Genomic DNA, 22,631 nt, shown 5'->3' on the forward strand with positions numbered 1-22,631 from the left:
ATTTGTTTTCTAGGATTAAAAAATTGTAACTTTAAAAGCGATGCTTATGAATATATATCTAGATTCTAGGAAACTCAATTCAACACATTTGAACATAACCTCGGTCCTTACAGTGGTTAAGAGGGAGCTTACATAAGCTCACCATTAGCGTCTCTAAGTAACTACTCTTGCAGAAGATCCTACAGACCCAGCAAATACACTGGGCTAATGACAAACCCAAAGAAAATTGATATCACTTAACCATTCTTCATCAAGGAAACACACCAGTAAAACTTTCCAGTTCTCTGAATTGAAGCTCTCTAAGACATTAAGCTTTCTAGGCAGCATGCTTCCAGTTGTGCTTTAATTAACTAAGAAACAGAAACATGAAGGAAATCAGCATGTACTTCCAGACTGGTAACATGCACTACCCCCCAAAAATCAAAGCAGTAACCTAGAGTAAAAATCTACAGGCTAATCTTTGAATTTGCCCTCCTTTTGCGATCACATCTGGATTCCTAAGAACGTGCACCAACTTCATTTTACACTCATAATTAACTTTCTCTGAAAAAAAAAAAACAAGCAATGTCAATAACAGGAAACTGAAATACTTGTGTGTCTAGTTTCTCAGCATTAAAACCACTCTAGGAAATTCCAGATTCCTCTTTAGACACCTGTATGGTGCCGTCAAAAAAGAATGATACCTGAGTAGATGCTTAATGGAGGGGCCCTGATGATGTAGTGCACCTGACTGCACATCAAGTCCTTTCTACACACGATGTCCACTAAGTTTCCACAGTGACCATAGGGGGTATCTGTTGTGCAAGTCAAATGGAAATATTTTCATTGTGGTTTTCATACCCAGAAATTCCATCTTAAGAGTATTTTTAATAAGACCCCAAGGGGAATGAAAATACCAGTATCAATGTTTGATAAAAACTCAGTAGTTAAAATAAAACAAACAAACAAAAAAAACTCAGTAGTTGTCTTGGAGTAAAGCCAGCCATAGAATATGGACAGTGAAATACTTTTCAATTGATTTATTATAAAATTACAGAAAATTCATTTAAAGTCAATATTAAGAGTAGTCTCTCTATTGCACTATTGTTCTTTAATAAAACCCACCCATTTTAAAGTTACGGGAAAAAGTGATTGTGTTTGATGCATCAAAAAACGGAATGACTAAAACAAAACCAAAAACAGAATGACGTGGCGATCCACTAGGTCGGTAAACTGACAAGTAGCCTCCTGAAATTGACTGTCACATTATTTCATTTATTTTCATTTTTCAAACCCCAATGATCCTCAAAGTTTTACAATGAATCCATGGCGAATCAGAATAGTTAAGCAGGACAGAAGACAAGGTGTAGTTCCATTAAGCTCTAACATATCATTGGCTGTCAGGTAGATCTTGTTATGCTGTCCATCCTCATTTAACTATCCCACAAGATCTCTTAATGAAGTTAAGCCCCAAGTTCACTCTAATAATTCTGTGGCAAGAGTTTGTGCAATGTAACAATTCATCACTTGTCAGGAAGGCACTTTTAGTTTATACATTTAATAAGGGCAGCCTCTAGCTTGGTTAATTAGAAGTGAACAGTTTGCATATTTACTGAATGCGGAGTGTCATTGCCACCACGGCCTATTGCCTACATGAATTATTTCTCTATCTGCAATAAACAGCTGGGTAATTATTACTGCCATAATCAGATAAATTCCCTCTGTAAGGCTTTTCTTACATGGCAATTCTTTGAACTCATCCAAAGCTGAGCAAAATTTATGAACTCCAACAGCTAGGCCACTTTTCATACTAGGGTGTCCCTGTTCCCTACTTCAAGGACACGCAAAGCACCACAGATAGTGTGTAAATAATGAGACTAAATATGATTACTCAAAGATAACGTTTCAATAAACTTCATTATAAGAACATAATATCCTGAACTCAGCCAACTAAATGATCACAGTTTAGCTCTATCTCATTGTACCTAGAGGAGAGACACTTTATGAGATGAAGAGAAAATACATTCTATTTTTAAAAAAATGAATTATTCTGGAATGTTAACTATATATGTAACTTTTATCATGATACAGTAGTTATCACAATGACTTTGGTATAATTTAGATAATAATGCCTGCCAGATTTCTAACTTAAAGTATAGGATATGTTCTTTGCTTTAAAACATTCTATTTATTCATGATTAATAACTAATAGCATGATCCATATAATCAAGTTAAAATATTGACTGATATAAAATATTTGATCATAGTGTTTTATCATACTCTATTTATTTTTGTATAATCCACTACTTTTATCAATCTGTATTAGTATCATTAATCTAGCCCATTGCATGCATTTTAAAGTACCACTGAGAAAAGGAAAGTACCCCTATGTGTAGGGCAGCTTTTTGGACTGAAATACATTGTAAGATGTAATTGTTCTTAGGTTAGGGTTTACTAGGAAGTTTAAGCACAAAATCTATTTGTATATCTAAAGTGTGTGTGTTCCTGGTACACTCTAGAGGCAGCATTATCCGCTTATTGAGAAATAATTTAAATAACCGCATTGAAACATTCAGTAATTCTAGTAATCATTACATTAACCCAGCCCATTGAATATATTGAGAAAGGAAAATATACATATGTAGGGAAACTGTTTGGACTGCACGGATGTTCACCTACATGGGTTAAAAACAAGTATCGAACACTGGAAGAAAGAAATGAGTGTTAGACCTAAAGCAAAAATATACCATTTATTAAGACAAAACCATGTCTGCAGAATTAAAACATCACAAAAAGCAAAATACGGAAATAGCAAGTATATGGTAGTATTAAGTTCTCAGTTCTTGGGCAATCTCAAAAGTAAGAGATTTCAACCAAAGTCGACTGACTTCCGAATCCATAACCATGAGTTAGCAGTCCTCTGCTTCTTACCCTGGGATTTTGAGTTTTAATCCAAAGGAGTATTTCAGTTCCTTGCATCTGCAATAGATGTGTTTAAGGTAAAGCCTGCTTTTTTAAGTGGGGTTTCCAAATGATATAATTCTGGTGTGGCCTGTGAAAATGCTGTGTACCTCAAAATGATAAAATCTAAACTCCAAGCAGCCTATAGCACACAGCCAGGGTCACCAAGTGTTGGGGTAAACCAACAACAACTTGGTAACAAATGCACGATTAACAAGATAGGACGAGGCAGATTCTCCCACTGGGAATCCATGTAAGTAATGGTAGATGTTTTACCCAAGAACAGACTACATGGGATGTAAAGTTTTAAAATACGTTGACATCTTCATATAATATATTATTTTTACTGTCAACAAACATTAAGTTCGATTTAGAAATATCCCTGGTCCATATGGAGGGGATTGTGTTCAAAAGCAGCAACAATGGCCTTTTTCTTAAAGATGAAGTTAACATGTTTTAAATGAGAGATAATGTGTGATTTTTTAAAGCAAATACAAAGTAACTAAGATCACACAATTCTTTTCATATGAAATGGAGTCTCTAACTATGGGGCGTTAAACTATGTTGACTCTGAACTGGGCCTAAAAGATAGACTCAGTAGATTGAAGTACTGCTGAACCATGATGAACACATGCAACGAGAGAGACTGAGATGTGCCATGATCTGCCTGGTGCAGGATCGCCCCACGCTGTGTCCCCAAGTCACCATCTGTAAAGTAATTTTATTTCACAAAAAAGTGCAGGGGCTTTGTTAATAATACCTGCCCCATTACCATCATCATTTTGAGAGTGAATTAATATCTGTGAAGCACTTGGAGGCCTGAAAAGTAATGCTCTACGTAAATCTTTATTATTATACCTATTGTTGTAGTTAGCTCAATGCAACTCTTAATTATTTGACTTTGTATATGTAATATAAAGTTCTACTACTTTTTATAGAAATGATCCAGAACAGAAAAAATTATAATTGTATACTTAAATATGTGCATATTTTTAGAAAGAATACTATATTAAAAAAAAAACCCTTTCAGGCAAGTTGATTCAAAAGAACCAGAAGGGGGAAAAAAAAGATTTTCATGAATGATCTTTGAATAGAGTCTTATTGCTTTTTAAAATCATGCAAAGTAGGTAAATGAAATAATGGAGCAATTGGACTATCCCTTTCTATGATCAAAGTGAAGTCATGGTATTGTAATTTTATAAAATCGACTATTATCTTCTCTTTTACTTTTTTTCATTCTTAAAATATCTAGTCTATAGAGCATAAATTTGCTAGCATTACCCTTAGAGAGCCCATTCACCCATAACCAGAAATTCTTGATTCTTTTCTTCCTGCATTTCTCCTCCTTGGGGTTGATGGCCAATGTCTAAAAAAAGATAGCCTGAGTGTTCTGTGAATGATCCAGCCTCAGTGCAATACCACTCCCCTCTACCTCTCTCTGTCTAGTGAAACCCTGCTTGATTCTCAGCTCTAATACCAACACCTACATGAAGCCTTTTCTGATTGCTTTATTCAGATTTAAAATCTCTAAACCACATCATTGCACATATAGTTAGTTGCTAAACATACTGTCTATTTACTGGTTAATTATTACCCATTTTATTTGTAACCTGATTGAAAGTAGGAACTGGGTGGAGTGTTTGTTTTTTTTTCCCATCTCTATCTCCTCTCATTTTAAAAAAATACAGTATGTCTACTGGAATAAATGAATGAATGTTAATTGTCTTCAGAATCATACATTTTAAAATAGCCTGTATATTTTCAGTAGAGTCCCATCTATACTGTGACAAAGCGTTTTCAAAAGTAACTAAAGATGTCTTATGAGAAAACCAAACAAAAATCACTGCCAATCAAGTTGATTCTGACTCACAGTGCTCTTATACGACACCGTAGAATCACTCCCTGTGGGTTTCTAAAGCAGCTTTCAGTGTAATTGTGTTGGCAATTCTCTCTAAGATTCAGGGCATTTTTTATTTTTAAGGCAGTTTCTATAACTTATTTTGTTCTTGTAAGTATAATTTCTTTACAAATTATTGTGACATACAATTCTCTCATCTTTTTATAGTGTCATACTAAGGAGTAGAATGGACACATCTTTTAAAAAAATCATTTTATTGGCGGCTCACACAACTCTTATCACAATCCATCCATCCATCCATCCATTGTGTTAAGCACATTTGTACATATGTTGTTATCATCATTCTCAAAACATTTGCTTTTTACTTGAGCCCTTGGTATCAGCTCCTCATTTTCCCCCTTCCTCTTGGCTCCCCGCCCATGAACCCTTGATAATGTATAAATTATTATTGTTTTGTCATGTCTTACACCATTCGGCATCTCCCTTCACCCACTTCTCCGCTGTCCGTCCCCCAGGGTGGACACATCTTAGTTCTTCCACAGTCACTTGAGCAGCCAAGGGATTACCTCAGAGTTCCTCTCCTGAGTTGATGATTGAATTGTGGATAGGCTGAGAATTTGCATCTCTCGCAAGTTTCAAGGTGTTGCTGTTGACTGTGGACCAGGGGCAACACCCAACCCTAGGCTACCACCCCGAGAACCACTATCCAAGGCAAAAGTCGAGCCATAGTTGACCTTACCGCTCAAAAAGAAGTTTTCTCAGTACCACTGCCCACCCCTTTCTTCTTCTTTTAAATCATTTTATTGGGGACTCTTACAGCTCTTAAAACATTCTATACATCAAGTGTTTCAAGCATATTTGTACAGGTGTTGCCATCATCATTTTCAAAACATTTACTTTCTATTTGAGCCCTTTGTGTCAGCTCCTCATTTTACCCTCCCCCCCTTCCACCCTTGTGACCCACTTGATAACTTATAAATTATTATTGTTTTCATGTCTTACACTGACCGCTGTCTCCCTTCATCCACGTTTCTGTTGTTCATCCCTCTGGGGGTGGGGGTAGATGGGTTATGTGTCTATCATTGCAATCAGTTCCCCCGTCCTTCCATCCACACCTCACCTTCTTACCCTTCTGATATGCTGCCTCCCAATTCCGTTCCCAAGGACACACAGATCCCATGTGTCCTGAGTTATTTTCTGTAATTATGTACATGCTCCAGTCTAGCCAGAACTGAAAGGCAGGGCTGGGGTCATGATTTTGGGTGGGGGGGGGAGTGAGGAAGCTTCAAAGAACCAAAGGAATATTGTGTGTTTCATTGGTGCTATACTGCACCCTTGTTGACTCATCTCTTCCCTGTGACCCTTCTGTGAGGGGATGTCCTACTGTCTACAGATGGGTTTTGGGTCTCTGCTCCAGCACCCCTCATCCTCAAGAGTATGTTTTTGTATTGTTTGTTTGTTTGTTGTATTTGATCTTCCCACTTCTTCTAATAAAAACACTGGAAGTGAAGATTTTGCTAGTCAGCTGAAAAATCATTTTCAAAAATAGTGTGCCAGGTATTATGCTGCACTTTAAGTGGAACACATCAATGGACTAGCTTGATCTTGATCTTTAAGACCTTAGCAATTAGTGGGAATTACAGAAAATGAACGTATGTACACATTCAAAAGAGGTATCAAGAAAGGACTATCAGGTGTTATTATTGAGAGAATAGGAATTTAAGAAGCCTTCTAAGAGGAAAAGATGAAGTTTTATTTTTTCTTTCAAACAAGAGAGAACCAACTGTTCAAACGCTGATCCATTTTAATAATATATTTTGAACTTGATATGTACCTCAAACAGAATGACTGACTAATGGTAATTTTCTTAATAATTTATATTATGGTGAATAGTGTGTTTTCATGTATCTGTTGAATAAATATGGAACTGTGACTAATTCAGTCATTAATAGATAGGAGAAAATTCCCAAATTATAATTATGAATTTGATTAATATTCAGTTTATAAACAGAAATTATTTATGGAAGGAACTTAATTTTAAGCTGTACATTTAATTTCTTTAAAAAATAGTTTATTGGATATATTTTTCTCCTTTGGCTTAGATATTAGAAAAATAGCAAGTAATTGGTAGAGAAAAGTTATAACAAAAGGAAGAGATTGTGTAGTACAAAACAATAAAAAGGAAACATGAATTATTACATCATAGGAAGAAATAATTAGCTTCACTGGGGCTAAGGGTGGATCCAGATTATAAAATTGTTTTTCCACTTGCATATTTCTAGCGTCTTCTGTGTAGAAGAAAACTTCTGGACTTTATAAAGTCAGGTAAAAAAGAGTTATGGAAGAATAAATTCATTTGCACATTGGGCATTAACCCTGTAGAGAATGCAAAGTTTTCTTTAAAACATGGAGGGAGAGGTGTGCTTCCATCATTAAAATGGGAAAGAACAGTGGATGCTTGCAGCCAAGTCACAGGATAAGTAGAGCAAGACTCTTTCCTAAATCTTCCTTATCACCAGCAATGTTACTTTCAACGGCCCCTTTCTGGAACATCTTTAGTAAATTCTTCTCTCAATTGCATTCCTGACTTTCATCTTTAGTTGCATAGTATGGCTAAACATCCTTCCTAACCCTTACCCTTAAGAGTGCTTTTAGGGCAAAAGCAGGCATGGCTAAACAAGACCCACCCAGCCAGAGACCCAAGTTAATTTGCATATGAAGGAGATGAAGTCAAAGTAACTTTTATGGGGATGATTAAGCATGTGGTTTGTTTCTGATTTTCCTTGTTAATGTATTTTGCTAGCTGCCTGCCTCAATTGTGGAGGGTTAATCACACATTTCCCCCTTTGTGTTCAAGGCTGGGGTACTGGACACCAGCAATGGAGCTATCTTTCTTTTACAGGCACTTCTTGGATTTGTCCCAACCATGGTTTTTGAGTGTACCAGACTTCAAGGTCATTGAGTTAATTTTCCTCTTCAATTTGCCATATAGACAGGATTCATTTTCAGGGTGATCAAGCCTAAACAAATCTTTTGTGGTTTTTCACATAATTTCCCTAAAACATTTATGAATTAGACTATTATCTATAGTCATATTCTCTATTCTTAAACTATTAAGTTTACTTTGAGACCATCTTTAAATGAGATATAATTAATAAGATGTCTAAGTTATTCAGGAGACTTGACATACTTTCGAACATAAAGATACTTATTTTTAAGAATAAATTTATGTCCCCAGCAAGGCAAACAACAGAAAAGTAAGTGAAGGGAGACAATGGTTTTTGTAAGACATGAAAAAATAATAATTTACAAATTTGCAAGGGCTCAGGAGGGAGGGAGGGAGAAAAATGAGGAGCTGATATCAAGGCCTCAAGTAGAAAGAAAATGTCTTGAAATTGATGATGGCAACAAATATATAAAAGTGCTTGACACAGTGAATGCATGGGCTGTGAAAAGAGGATCAACAGCCCCAATAGAATGATTAAAAAAAATAAATACATTCATGAATTCCTAAAAATAGTTGGAATATTAAATTTATCTTAGTACTTACTACTTAACCAATCAGTGCAAGTTCCTTTAAGAAATTTAATAATACTATTTGGAGATAGGAAATTATTGTATTTTCATAATTTCATGTAGAATACTTTAGCAAAGCAATAAAAATAGTGTCTCTTTGAAAGCCTTATAGCCCAAGTAAAAATCTATATGTTCAAGTGAACTTTTCAAATAGACTAGTTTCTATGAAATAGCCTCAAAGTAGCTTCTAAAAGTAAAAACAAGATAAATGCAAATTTTTTAAATATAAAAGTAAAAAACAATCATGAGTTTTGCATGAAAAACAGCAGCAGATAAGGAGCCTTTAATCTGATGCAAGACAAAAACTCCCGATTAGTCTCTAGGCCAAAGATGAACTCTTAAAACAAAGTGCATCAAAAAGCACAGATAGTGAGGCTAGATCATAGTCGAGCTTTAACAAAGCCAAATGTCACAAAGAATACCGTTTTCTTAAATGTATGTAGCAAATGTTTGTTAACATTGACCAAAGACAACAGAAAAACAAATTATAGACAAAAGTTCACTAAAATGGAAAGAGAAGACAATATAACAGAGAACTTAACTTAGTTTTCTAAAGTGAAAGAAAGGATAAAAGACCAGATGTGAATTTATTTTCCAAATGTGACCACTGAAATTTCTAAGTGCTTCAACGATATCCAGTTTATAATGTTTTAGAATATGAACACCAGACCAGTGAGTGTACTTGAGGATTTGGGAATTCAGTCTAATTTATCAAACATGTTAAGCTCTAAGGTTGAAACATTTGATTTTCTTCTTCTTAAACTTAATTCATTCTGCCAGCTCAAAAGTTAGTCTAGTCTCTTAAGATAGTGCATCTTGTCTCAAAATCTAGTCCCTCTTTTGGAAAATATTTTAAAGTAGCTACTGAGTTTTTAACTATGTGGTACACTCCTTAAAATGCCTGGGTTTTTGCTTTTTTTTGCAATAGAACCAAACCCAGATAGCAGATTCTTAGGTTTAGTCTTTGGATACGTTGTAAATTGTGATTTCAAAATTTTTCATGTTTATCTTGAAAATTGGAAATGCTGTTATCTTTTTCTTGCTTAAATTTTAAAACTTAACCCCAAGTTTTTAAGGGAAAGCTTTTGAAATGGCTTTAATAAGAATGTTTGCCACTCCCTCAATGCATGAATACTTTCTTCTATTAAATTGGCATTCTGTGATGCGCACCATCCCAAAACAACCGCTGAGGCCAAAGCAGGTGAACAAGCAAATGTGGTGAAGAAAGCTGATGGTGTCCGGCTATCAAAAGAGATAGTGTCTGGGGTCTTAAAGGCTTGAAGTGAAACAAGCGGCCATCTAGCTCAGAAGCAACAAAGCCCACATGGAAAAAGCACACCAGCCTGTGCAAGCATGAGGTGTTGAAGGGATCAGGTATAAGGCATCATCAGAAAAATATATCTTACCATAGTGAATGAAGGGGGAAGTGCAGAGCGGAGATCCAAAACCCATTTGTCGGCCGCTGGAGATCCCCTCACAGAGGGGTATAGGGGAGAAGATGAGTCAGGGTGTGATGTAGCACCGATGAAGAATTGTTTTCCTCCAGTTCCTAAATGCTTCCACCCCCCTACCCCCCCTACCCCCTTCCCAACTACCATGATCCGAATTCTACCTTGCAAGTCTGGATAGAGCAGAGGATGTACACTGGTGCAGATAAGAGCTGGAGACACAAGGAATCCAGGGCAGATGATACCTTCAGGACCAGGGGTGTGAGGGGCAATACTGGGAGGGTAGAGGGTGAGTGGGTTGGAAAGAGGGAACCGATTAATTACAAAGATCTACATGTGACCTCCTCCCTGGGGGACAGACAACAGAAAAGGGGGTGAAAGGAGATGTTGGACAGGGCAAGATATGACAAAATAATAATTTATAAATTATCAAGGGCTCATGAGGGAGGTGGGAGCAGAGAGGGAGGGGGAAAAAGAGGACTTGATGCAAAGAGCTTAAGTGGAGAGCAAATGCTTTGAAAATGATGAGGGCAAAGAATGTAGAGATGTGCTTTATACAATTGATGTATGTATATGTATGGATTGTGATAAGAGTTGTATGAGCCCCTAATAAAATGTTAAAAAAAATGAAAATAAAGAAAAATCCTAATATATATATATAATTAGTGTTTGATATAAACTTATCTCTTACACACACATACACACACACACACAAAAAAGATTGTTTGTTACATATTGCTCTATCTTCTATTAGAAGTTGAATGACAGAGCCAGTGTGTGGTACTCTTCTGTACTGTAGGGGATGATCCCAACAACTTATTTACAGATTAATAATTCCAGGTCCTGATAGCATGGCTAATAATTGGTAAAAATCAAATAGTCCTGGATAGTAACAATATCTGTATTTCAGCAGGTGTTTAAGAAGGTGAAGGTGGTTAGAAGTTAGCAATTACAGGAAGAGCAAATGAGGGAGAGGTATCAGAAACAGGTTCAGAGATATTAGAAGAATAAATAGCCAAATATACTAGAGATCCCTATGAAATGGAAAATTACTAACTTCACATGGAAAGAAAAGAAACCTAGGACAAATAAAACACAATTAAATAATAACAGAGTACGAAACCTTTCACTCCTGGACCATAAAACCTACTAAATCACCACAGTAATCCAGATAGCCTGGCAATGGTGTAACTATGCATATGAAGACCAGTAGATTAGAATTGGAAAACCAGAAATACAACCAAGTACCTATAGACACTAAATTTTTGATAAAGGAGTAAAACATGTTAAATGGTCAAGAGACAGTCTTTTAAACAAATGGTGCTGGAAAAATGGGATCTTCACCTGCAAAAGAATGAAAAAAGATCCATATGTCACACCATGTATAAAACAAACTCAAGATGGACAAAAGACCTAAATATAAATCACACCATCATTAAGACCATCAATGAAAAATAGGGACAAACTTAGGGATCCTAGTACAAGACAAAAACACACTACTGGACATAATGAAAAATACCCACACTATAGAGGACAAAATAAAGAACCAGCATATACTAAAAATACAGCATTTATGTGCTATATAAGACTTCATCAAAATAGTCAACAGAGAACCCACAAATTGGGGGGTAATATTCAGTTATAATGCATTAGATAAAGGGGTAATTACCAAAATCTATAGAAAACTACATTTTATTTAAAAATTCAAATAAATTAAAACATTGGCATGACATGAATAGATAGTTTACTAAAAATGACATACAGGTGGCCAATCACCTTATGAAGAAATGTTCATAATCATTAGCAATAAGAGGGACACAAATGAAAACAACAATAGTATCTCAACTCACACTGACACTTTTGGCAAAATTCAATAAAACATAAAATAACAAATGCTGGAGAGGATGTACAGAGCTAGGAATGCTTTTACATCGCTAGTGGCACTGGAGAATTGGGCACCCATTATGGGAATCAAGATGGCGCCTCTTAAACAAATGCAAATCAAAGTACCGATGACCCAACTATCTTTCTACTGGATTTATACCCCAAAGAAATTAGGAATATAACATGAACAGACATGTGTACCTATATTTTTGCAGCAATTTCCACAAAATATAGCAAACACATGGAAATAACCCAAAACCCCAACTATAGAGGAATGGATAAACAAGCTCTGGTACATATGGAAGTTTATACATCAATATAAAAACAATGTTAACTCTTAACTACCACAAGACATGGACAAAACTATAGAACATTATGCTTAGCAAACTCAGTCAATATTACATAGATGCATATTTAACATTCCTATTGTTATAAGCAAAACCAAAGCAGAAGAAATGTGTTTAGTGTGCCAAAAGACAAGACTTTGATTACTAGGAGAAGGCCAGGGATGGGGGTGGGAGGAGGAAAGGGGACAGATGAGAATGGGACCAAAAAAGAGAAGAAGATGGAGGGTTTAAGAGGAAAAAATGAAATGAAATTGTCCCATGAGCAAACAGACCAACAGACCAGCCCCTGTGGATTCCATATCCCTCAGGTGTAAACATGGGTCTGGGGGACTACGAAAGGAGGACGAGCAGACTGGACTGGACCTGGATTCCTTAGTGACTGTCAAGTTTGTTCCAAACCTATGGAATTAAGGAAAAGAAAAAAAATAGAGTCCTGATATTGCAGTTTCTTACTTTGTTTGGACTGTGTAGGACAAGTGTACTACCCTGGTGCCATTGAGAAGCTTTAACTGCCACTTCCAATCGCTGCCCACTGTGGCTGTTTTATGCAGTAGCTTTGAGATCCCAGTTTGGTCCAGAAAAGTAAATTTACCTAAGTCACATGAGCCTAATGACTGTCATCTATCTCCTAAATTTCCCTTTGCAAGAATATGTCAAAAATATGTCTATGATCAATATACAAAACTATCAGGGCCTTGGATTTGGCTTTCTCCTTTATGTTAATTAATCTACATATGTAAACAGTCTGAAGGAGCATCGACAACTTAATGTGCCCTGAGAAATAAATAGACTTTGGACAGTTTTCAAACCCGAGTTATGATAACATACCGACACAATGTTCTTTCACTAGATGGCAGTCTCAAAAAACTCATCAAAATACTCTGACGGTAAATGGAAAGTGAGAGCAAATAGAAGGCCGACAGCTCTCGAACAGCTAAGTATGCAACAAAGTGGAGGTTTAGGCTCTGGGAGGGTTCACCACGAGCAGCTCCAAGCATTCACAGGGATGGACGAGATGGACAAAGGGCTCATGCTTGTACAGCTTATGAGCCTTCAACTTCTTGGGATTTGCTGACGGCATCATGGAATGGCCTAGAGTAAAACCTGTAGGCTCTGCTACGATGAACCAAAAAGAGACTTGTTGAAAGCACCTGAACATTTGACTTGGGAGATATTACCCCACATGAAGACCAAATGTGCTCTGCAACAGAAATAAGGTTATAGTATTCTGAGTGGAAGATGCGCGATCAGAAGACAGGACAAGTTGTGGTGGGGCTTTCCAATGATTGGTTGGTAAAAAGTGTGGCTTACTTGGGTTGTTTAGCTTAATTACACGACTTAAGGAGTTTTATAGGCTGTTACCAGGTGATTATCTTAAATATTTGCAGAAGGTAACTGAAAAAAATTCCGATAAGGATTTTGTATCAAGGTCCTCCTTTAAGAATGTTAAAAATATTTCTGTTGTTATCTTTTGAATTCACGTGGCAGAAGCACTTTTGTAATCGAAGTAACGTTTAGTAGAGAAGGTATTACAGTCGCAGAAAGTACACACTATCCCTGGAAAGCCTGCAAAGCCGCATGCCAGGGACCTTGGGAAAGTTCGGGACTGAAAATGGCTGCTTCAGGGAGTCACGAAAGAGTCCACAGCGCCAAAGAGTGCCTGAACCCAGAGCACAGAAAACCGAGGGTGCGGACCCCAGAGGGCATGCAGATGCCTGCATGTTCTCCAATCTGGAGAAATCTCACCCTCCAACCTGCTAGAGAGCATGGGAACCAGAGGAAGTGGCTTGTCCTCAGTCTGGTATTTATCCCCTTCTATCCCCGCTTGGGGGCGGGGCGTGGTTGACGGTACTGGCTGACCCTATTGGTGGAGCTTAGGTGCACCTGTGTGATGTAATATTTCTGGTGCCTAATGTGGGTGTGTCCCTGGCTTCCACCTGGGCCTCGGTGGCCTGGGTGTAGGCATACCCAGTTCTGGATTTTCCCATCAGTGTCTAATTAGTGTGCCTGGTTTCTTTGCAACCCCTGTCTCGTGTCCTGGACAGCTAATTTTCGTTTAGCATCGGCATTCAGTGGAGACAACCCCCTTATCCCTGATCTAGCTACCTTTCAGTTAAGGCTTTGAACTCTGTGGCAGGGTCATAATGAATGCGCTTCAAGGTTTGGGGTTGCTAGCTGCGTAGCTGGTGGCTCAAAGCCCCGGCATCTTCCTAGAAGAAAATGACAGTTTGTTCCAATAAGGATTTATAATCTTGGAAACCCTATATAGGCTTACTAGGAATCATATTTACCTCACTGGCAGTAGCTTTCTTTTTTGGAGGGAGTGGTGTAAAACGTATAGTTTAGAAACCTGACTATTTAATATCAGTGTGTTTCTACAAAATTTTCTCTTTTACAGTGAAGGGGAATTACTTGTCATGCTTCTTCTATTCATAGTTTTTGTACCTCCTACCAATTCACTGGGTGGGTGCATGCAAATAACATATAAGGAACGGATCCCCTGAGTATAAATGAATCATTTCAGAAGCAAGAAGAAGAGAAATCTATATTATGACCATCAAGAAAGGACAGTCACCTGAAGAACACATGACAGATCCCTCTCAGAAGTGATGGGAGGCAACAGACACACCCGGAGCTGCAGGATTAAGACCAGGAGACTGGGCAGAGGAGCATCACCAAGACTACGTGTCAGTTGAGCAGATGGCAGATAGGCTTCCTGCTTCACACAATGAGCCAGAGGCCAGGGGACAGCACAGTAGAGAGACTGAGAATCATAGTGACATGCCTGACAGCACGACTGAGAAAAGGTGCTATGGACAAAAGTACTGTGCCCTTAATATTTTCTAAGCTGCTAACTTCCCTAATAAATTCCCATCATCATAAGGATCGTCTGTGAGCTCTATGTGCCCATTGTAATGAATGATCAAACCCGGAAGAGAAAGGTAGAGTGCCGTAGGAGGACACCTGGTGTCAGAATAGGATAAATAAGGACTGAGGGTGGAGGCATGACCAACCTCTGCCTCCTAGGAACCAACCGTGGACAGATGTACAGTAATTGGATTCTCCTTCCTCTGTGGAGTTAGAAGACGTCAGATATGATCCCCTACCATTTTTTCAGGTTCCTAAAGAGTGTGGACATTATTTTAAGCCATTATACCACAAAATTTAAAGTTGATTAAGTGTATGTTTTTCATTCAGAAATTTACCATTTCATTTCAGGTGTGTTTCATTTTAATATCTATAATAAATGCAGATATTTATTATTTACTAATGCATATTAATATATTTATATCATATTTATATTCATTGTATATATATATATGTGGCTTTTTAGAATACCTTTTAGTAGAGAGGACTTGCAGTTCTTTTATGGAGAACCACCAAATTTCTGATAACTATAGTAAGACAAATCACAACTGAACCAATAGATAACATAGATGATATCATGATAAATAGAAAAAGATTGAGGTCTAACAGCAATCAAGAAATCAAACAGCGTACTGATTGCATTGGACAAATGTGCTGCAAATTACCTCTTTAAAGTGTTGAATAGCAAAGCTATCACTTAAAAATCATTTTATTGGGGGATCATACAACTCTTATCAAGATCCATACATACATCCATTGTGTCAAGCACATGTGTACATTTGTTGCCGTTATCATTCTCAAAACATTTGCTTTCTGCTTGAGCCCTTGGTAGCAGCTCCTCATTTTCCCCCCTCCCTTCCCACTCTCCGTTCCTCATGAACCCTTGATAATTTATAAATTATTATTTTGTCATATCTTACACTATCTGATGTCTCCCTCCACCCACTTTTCTGTTTTCCATCCCCCAGGGAGATGGTTATATGTAGAACCTTGTGATTGGTTCCCCCTTTCCACCCCACCTTTCCTCCACCCTCTCAGTATCGCCACTCTCATCACTGGTCCTGAATTTCCTGTGTTTCCAGTTCCTATCTGTACATCCTCTGGTCTAGCCAGATTTGTAAGGTAGAATTGGGATCAAAAAAGGATGGGGGGTATGGGGAGGAAGCCTTTAGGAATTAGAGGAAAGTTGGATGTTTCATCGTTGTTACACTGCACCCTGAGTGGCTCATTTCCTCCCTGTGACCCTTCTGTAAGGGGATGTCCAGTTGCCTACAGATGGATCTTGGGTTCCCAGTCTGCACTCCCTCTCATTCACAATGATTTGATTTTTTTTGTTCTTTGGTGCCTGATATCTGATCCCTTCAACACCTTTTGATCACACAGAGTGGTGTGCTTCTTCCATGTGGGCTTTGTTGCTTCTCAGCTAGATGGCCACTCAAGGGTAATGTAACCAAGAGGAATTACTGAAACGAAGGCTGAGCATGATAGTGGGACAAGAGGAAAGTAGAGGATATTACTTTGAGGACTAAGATGCACCTTGTTCAAGTCACGGTGCTTTCAATCACTTCATATTCATGTGAAAGGTATTAACTAAGGAAGATGAAAGAAGAATTTGTACATTTGAGTTACGGTGTTGGCGAAGAATAGTGCAAGTACTATGGATTGCCAGAAGCACGTACAAATTTGCCTGGAAGAAGTACAGCCAGAATGCTGCTAAAAAGTGAGATGGTGAGACTTTGCCTCCCTTACTTGGGTTATGTTATCAGAAAAGACCAGTGCCTGGTAAAGGACACCATGCTTGGCACAGGAGAAAGGGAACATCAAAGAGAAAGACCCCCAATGAGACAACTGATCACAATGGCTGCAACAATGGGCTCACCACACTTAGCAATGATAAGGATGGCGTGTCTCTTTCTGTTGTGCATTTGGAAGCTAGGAGTCGGAACTGAATTGACAGCGTCTAACAACAACACAAACATTGTAAAACAAACCTAATATATATTTTCTCCTTCGTGGTCTTCACCTAGTTGGGTGGGGCCCTACAAGGTTTCTCTGAGGTTGCATGGTTTCAGAGGCTGGGGGCTGAAGAAGTATCATCCGACTTCTTCTCCTCCATTTTTTGGTTTACGGCCACGGGCAAAGCTTGTTCAAATCATTCCATATGTTTAAAGATCTGTTAGAGAAGCAACTTAGAAGTCTTTATTCCTTTTATAGGCCATATTATACCAATTCCTACCCCAACCCCCAAAATTTCTATCCTTTCCATTTTACTATTTGGTGAGCACTTTGTCACAACCTTTTATCCACCTAAGAAATACCAAAGTCCTTTAGCAATTGTTAAATTAACCCATCAGTTCTTTCAGAAAACGAAATCAACCTTACTGCCATCAAATCAATTTAGACTCAGAGCCACCCTATAGAACCAGTGTAGAGCTGACTCTGCGACAGTCTTCTCCTGGTCCTGGAGAATGACTGGCGACTTTGAACTGCTGACCTTTGGTTATCAGTCCAACATGCAATCATTCTTTGCTGAATGTTTTTTCTCTCTAGGCTTGTCCCATGCCTTCCTTTTCTCATTCTGGAGCCACTTTTATTTTAAGTCAAAATTACCCCTTTTGGTAGGAGGAAAGAATAAAGAAAAAGAAAGTAAAAATTATATATAGGTATAGATCTAGAGATGTATATATGTAAATACATGAAGATAGGTGTATTTCTCTCTTTCTCTCTATTATCTCAGTATAAGAAAGGTTTGTTCAAATAATGTGGCATTTTATGATACTCACCTTCTCAACATAATCGCTGAAGACAAAATGGGTGCATGAGCAAATAAGGTGAAGAAAGTTGATGGTGCCCAGCTATTAAAAGTTATTATGTGTGGGGTCATAAAAAGCTTAAGGTTAAACAAACTGCCATCTAGTAGGCAAATAAGATTGACACCAGAAGCAAGTTTTTCCTGGAAGGGGAAAGAGCTCACATTTAATAGATTATTCATAAATATCTTAGCATGAATTTTTTGAAGTTCTCTGGAAGTTGGGAGAGTATGGCATTATGAAAGGGAACACTAGTGGGGGAACAATTCAGATCAGTGCAAAGGGTGTTCAAGGCAGGAAATATCTATGCGAAGAAATGGTTTACTTTGTTCTGGGAAGTAGAATAGGCTATCGCAATGAAAGCCTAGTTATAATGACAATGACATGAAGCAAGGCAGGAAAGGTCGTTGGAGGCAACTCTTAACATTTTTATTGTTTTCATTGTTATGCTAATTAAAATTTAAAGCATTTTTTCCATTTCTAGTCTTTTGCTATATACTAGTACAATATACACTACCATTTTTATTCCCTCCCCCCAAAATTACCCACTGGAAAACATATTTAAAGGAAAAGAGGAGCTTGTGGCTGCAGATACAACCTTTTGTATATTCAGTGTTCACACAGTGCTATGTTCTGATGACGAGAGTGGTAACCAAACCGAACCAAATTCACTGCCATTGAATGGACCCTGTCTCAAAGCAAACCAGGGCCTGCAGCAGGGACCAATGTGCTGGCCCCACTTTTGGCAGTGCGATGATTGGGAACCTTGATGGGGAGCAAGGAAAGCAACAGCATGGGGTCCGATGCCCTGCTGACTTCTTCACGCAGAGTTCCAAAGTGAAGCATCAGCTATATTTGTTGTCATTGGACACGCAGGTTTTCATTTAGGTGTGTGAGTTGAAACTAATCCTTGAAGTGGCTCATGGAAAGCCGAAGAAGGTGCTCGACCTCGGTTCCTTCTGCCTCCCATCTCCCAGTGACCAGGGTTTACTCCAGACCTCCTGGAAAGCCAGACTTCATGCAATTCGTCCGATTTCATGCAAGTGTGTGCTGGTCCAGAGAGGCATGGCAGGAAGTTGAGAAAGCAGACCATATTTTATCCAGCCCAGTAGGTGAAGTAAATGGCCTAGTATCATTTTATCTTTATCTACTTAAATTAGAAGAGCAAACCCACCGCCATTGAAGATTTCAGGGTCATAGTAACCATATAAGACAGTGGAACTTCTCCTTAGGGTGTCTGAGACTGTGCTCCAAGGAGGTTGTAAGTTTTTAGGGGAACAGGCAGTCTCACCTCTTCTCTTGAACCACTTGGAACCACTGATCTCCAGGTTAGTGGCTCAATGCTGACCCCACCGTATAACAGGGCTCCCTATAAACTAGACAAACATGCAAAATGGGCTTATAATAAGCCTCCTAATGTGGCATAGCCCGGGAGTATGTGTAAGCCAATATATAGTACTTGACATAACATTTAAAAGTACATCATTTTCATAATTTTGAAGGCAATCCTCGTTAGAACTGCTTTCGTAATGGGAATGTAAATTTTATCACATTGTCCACAATAGGTTTAGCTTTGCATTCATCCCGATCGATGTAACAAAAAGGTGTATGTATATCCCAGGGAAATAACTTATTCCGCTTTTCCTACATAATCATTAAAGCCTATTGGCCACACGTAAATCGGAGGCGTTCAGTATATTCACACACTGTTCTGAGCCTTGGTGGCATATGGGCTACGCATAGAGCTTAACCTACGGTCAGCATTTCAGACTCTCCAGTCAGTCCCTGAGCGAAGGATGAGCCGATCTACCTCTGCAAAGAGTTACAATCGCAGGAACCCTAGGAAGCAGTTCTACGCGTCCTAAAGGGTCACTAGGAGTCAAAATCATCTTGTTTGCAGTGAGTTGAGTTTGGGGGGGGGGGAATGGAGTATTTTGTATTATACTAATTTAGAACTCTGAAAATGGATTTTCCCCCAGTAATTTTGAGTTTAGTAAATTAGATTCTTATTTTGGTCTTGAGATGATTTTAGATTCATTTTTAAGTCCCCCACTCTTTTTTCTTTTGGTGGGTGTGGGGCTCCCTAGTTTTCTTTGTTCAGTGAGTATTTTCTCTGTACACTGGAAATGTACAGTCTTTATATGTATTCCAATTTTACCTATCCTTGTGCTGTTCTCCAAGTATAAGCTGTTTTGATTTTGGATTTTTCATATCTTAAAAGTAGATTGTTTTATCTACTTCAAGTGACTTACACCCTCTATCTTATATCCAAGTTCTATGTACTTCTATTTTACCTTACATATATATATCATATATGCAATGCATAAATGCATATATTCATATATGATATATACAAGGTAGAATAGAAGTTGTAATATTGTATGTATGTTTGTATGTATCAATATGAGAAAGAGGTATGAGGCTGTCTGCTTTTGTAAAGATTTACAGCCTCTGTACCCCTATCTGTGTAGGGTCACTATGAGTCAAAATTGACTGATGGCAGTGGGTTTGGATGTATACATATAGCTTATCTTTATTATATAAGATGATGTGGCATTCATTAAATCATTTATAGAGCACAAAGCTCTCTGTAGCTATATTTTGCTTAGAAACTATATTTATCTTTTGAGTAATATTAAGTAATATTATTATTAAGTTTCTGACTATTTTTCAAAGTAATATTTCATGAGTTCTTTCAATTTATTTTAAAGGCTTTTAAGGAGAAGTATTTTTGTATTTTACCATAAAGTAAATATTCAAATTAATAGTGTATTCACTTTATTATGTAACACCAGATTGTTATTTTTTCTAGCAAAAGTTCTCATTTATTTGTATGTAACTGCCTGGAAATCTGTACCTTAAGGACAAAGAAAGGTCACCAATCCCTCTAACTCCTGGTTCTTTGTCAAAAATGGACACAGTTAATGAGGTTTGTTTGGTACAGAACAAATTCTCAGACACAGATAGAGATCCTTTCAATGGAAACAAATTTGTTTGGCTTTACCAGGTTACTTAGCGATTAATAATAGCCTGGAGATGCAGGTCAGAAAGGTCATTGTACCAGCTTGCCAACACAATCTAAATGTGCAGCTAGGCCAGCTCTGTGGGTGCCAAAGCCCCCAAAATACTATGCATAAAGCAAAACAGGCTATTTTCTGAGTCCTTTTTTCATATTAATAAGCAATTTTCAAGAGAAGTGTGGCAAAATGGGGGCCATGCCACTCCAAGTAATTCATTTATTTTGCAATTTAATCTTATGTTGAAAAAAATTACTCTGCGGCAGTAGCATAGCATGGTGATTTTTAAACGTCAGTGTGTTTCATAAGTAACCTTGTATGAGTAGCCTTTAACAGAAAATTGCAACAAAAATATTTCTAGAGATTAAAGTACGTATAAGAATCTTGTTTATTTTTGGAATTTTCTACTCTCTCCCTGATGATATCTTTGAGGAAAATGCTCAGGTGATTAATTAAATGTCCACAGATAGCAGTAGACACTAAGTTATGGATCATTTGAAAAAACAAACAGTAAAGTGCAATTTCAAAAAATTATCCTAGCATGAATAGTTAGATTGGTACCTGAAAAAAGGTAACATATTTTCCACATTTAATCTTATCTTATTCTATTTAGTATGTGTTCTTCATATAGTATAGCTTAAAATGTATTTTCTGTTTAAATTTCATATATATAAATGAACAGTTTTGTTTTTAATAGAATTTAGCATCCTTAAAAACTCTGAAAGTTATTCAAACAATTTAACTTTACTGTAATTATTCTTACAATGGATAAATTCTAATTTTAAATATAATGTAATAATATTTAACTGAAACCAATGCACAATAAGCAATTGTATGTGTTAAACCCTGCCATATTTTAAAATTCAACCCATTAATTAGATTGCCAAATAAATCATCAACAATCCAGAAATTAAAAAAAAACAAATTGAAAGGAAATAAGAACTTCACATGTGTTCTTGGGATAAAAACATGTCCTATATCACTAATCTTCAACCAAAGAAACCTATCTTGCAGCAATTCATGTCCTTTGCATTTCACGTATTCCCCCAGTTATTGATTTGATTACAACCCACAGGTATTCGATTGTATGAGTCATCCACTGTTCGATCACTTCAATGCTTTTTACAGATTGCAAAGATCATATAGCTGTATCACACCCCTGATTTTGATGGAGCTGGATAATGGATTGCCTTCCAGAAAACTTGCTTGATTTTCATCAGTGAAAGGGTTAAAACGCTAGCGGATTTTCGATGCCATCAATAACCACAGGCTCTTGTGCTGCAGGGAGGCCCTGGAAGAGTTCGCTGAGATGAAAGAGAGGGAAGAGAAGAAGGCCGAGCTGGAAAGGGAAGGGAAGGAAAGAGATTACCAAGCTCGAAAGATGCATTACCTCCTCAGCACAAAGCAGGTTGGTCTACCTGTCCCTGACAGCTCCCGGACGCCACTTGGGTCCCGAGCTTGACAGAGATAAACTAGCAGGCTGAAGGGGACATGACTTGTTGAAAAGATACCACAAAGACACTACTTCGAGTTCCATTTCGTGCTTGTCTGTAGGCGCGCTCAGACACCATGACTCCTGTGTGACAGCGGCTTCACAGAGGCGGCGCTGCGAAGCTGGCAGGAATGTCCTGTCAGCAGGGCGATCTGCCACTGTGATAGCACAACACGAAGGGCATAACCTCACTTTACAAGCTCATTTCGAGGACTGTATTGTTGTGTTGTGAATTGATCAAGAACTACCAAGTTATTAAGCTGAGGTGGCTTTTACGGTTTTTGTTTTCTCTTTCTGTTAATTGATCAACATCCCTCCAACATTTCACCATTGTGATGGGACCATCTCGGTACAGCTTTTTAGCAACATCACTTCATCCATTTACCTTACT

General features: G+C 37.7%; 1 protein-coding gene across 2 annotated transcripts in view; it reads left to right on the plus strand.

Annotated features, from left to right (window-relative positions):
- SPATA17 (spermatogenesis associated 17) overlaps window positions 1-22,631 on the plus strand; it is a 282,434-nt gene that overhangs the window by 92,381 nt on the left and 167,422 nt on the right. For both annotated transcript variants that reach the window (XM_075530400.1, XM_075530408.1), the window contains one exon: window positions 22,033-22,156. In XM_075530400.1, the coding sequence (XP_075386515.1) occupies window positions 22,033-22,156 (124 nt within the window). The remainder of the gene's footprint in view (window positions 1-22,032; window positions 22,157-22,631) is intronic.

The sequence above is a fragment of the Tenrec ecaudatus genome, chromosome 1 (assembly GCF_050624435.1).
Source record: "Tenrec ecaudatus isolate mTenEca1 chromosome 1, mTenEca1.hap1, whole genome shotgun sequence".
In the NCBI taxonomy this organism is placed as follows: domain Eukaryota; kingdom Metazoa; phylum Chordata; class Mammalia; order Afrosoricida; family Tenrecidae; genus Tenrec; species Tenrec ecaudatus.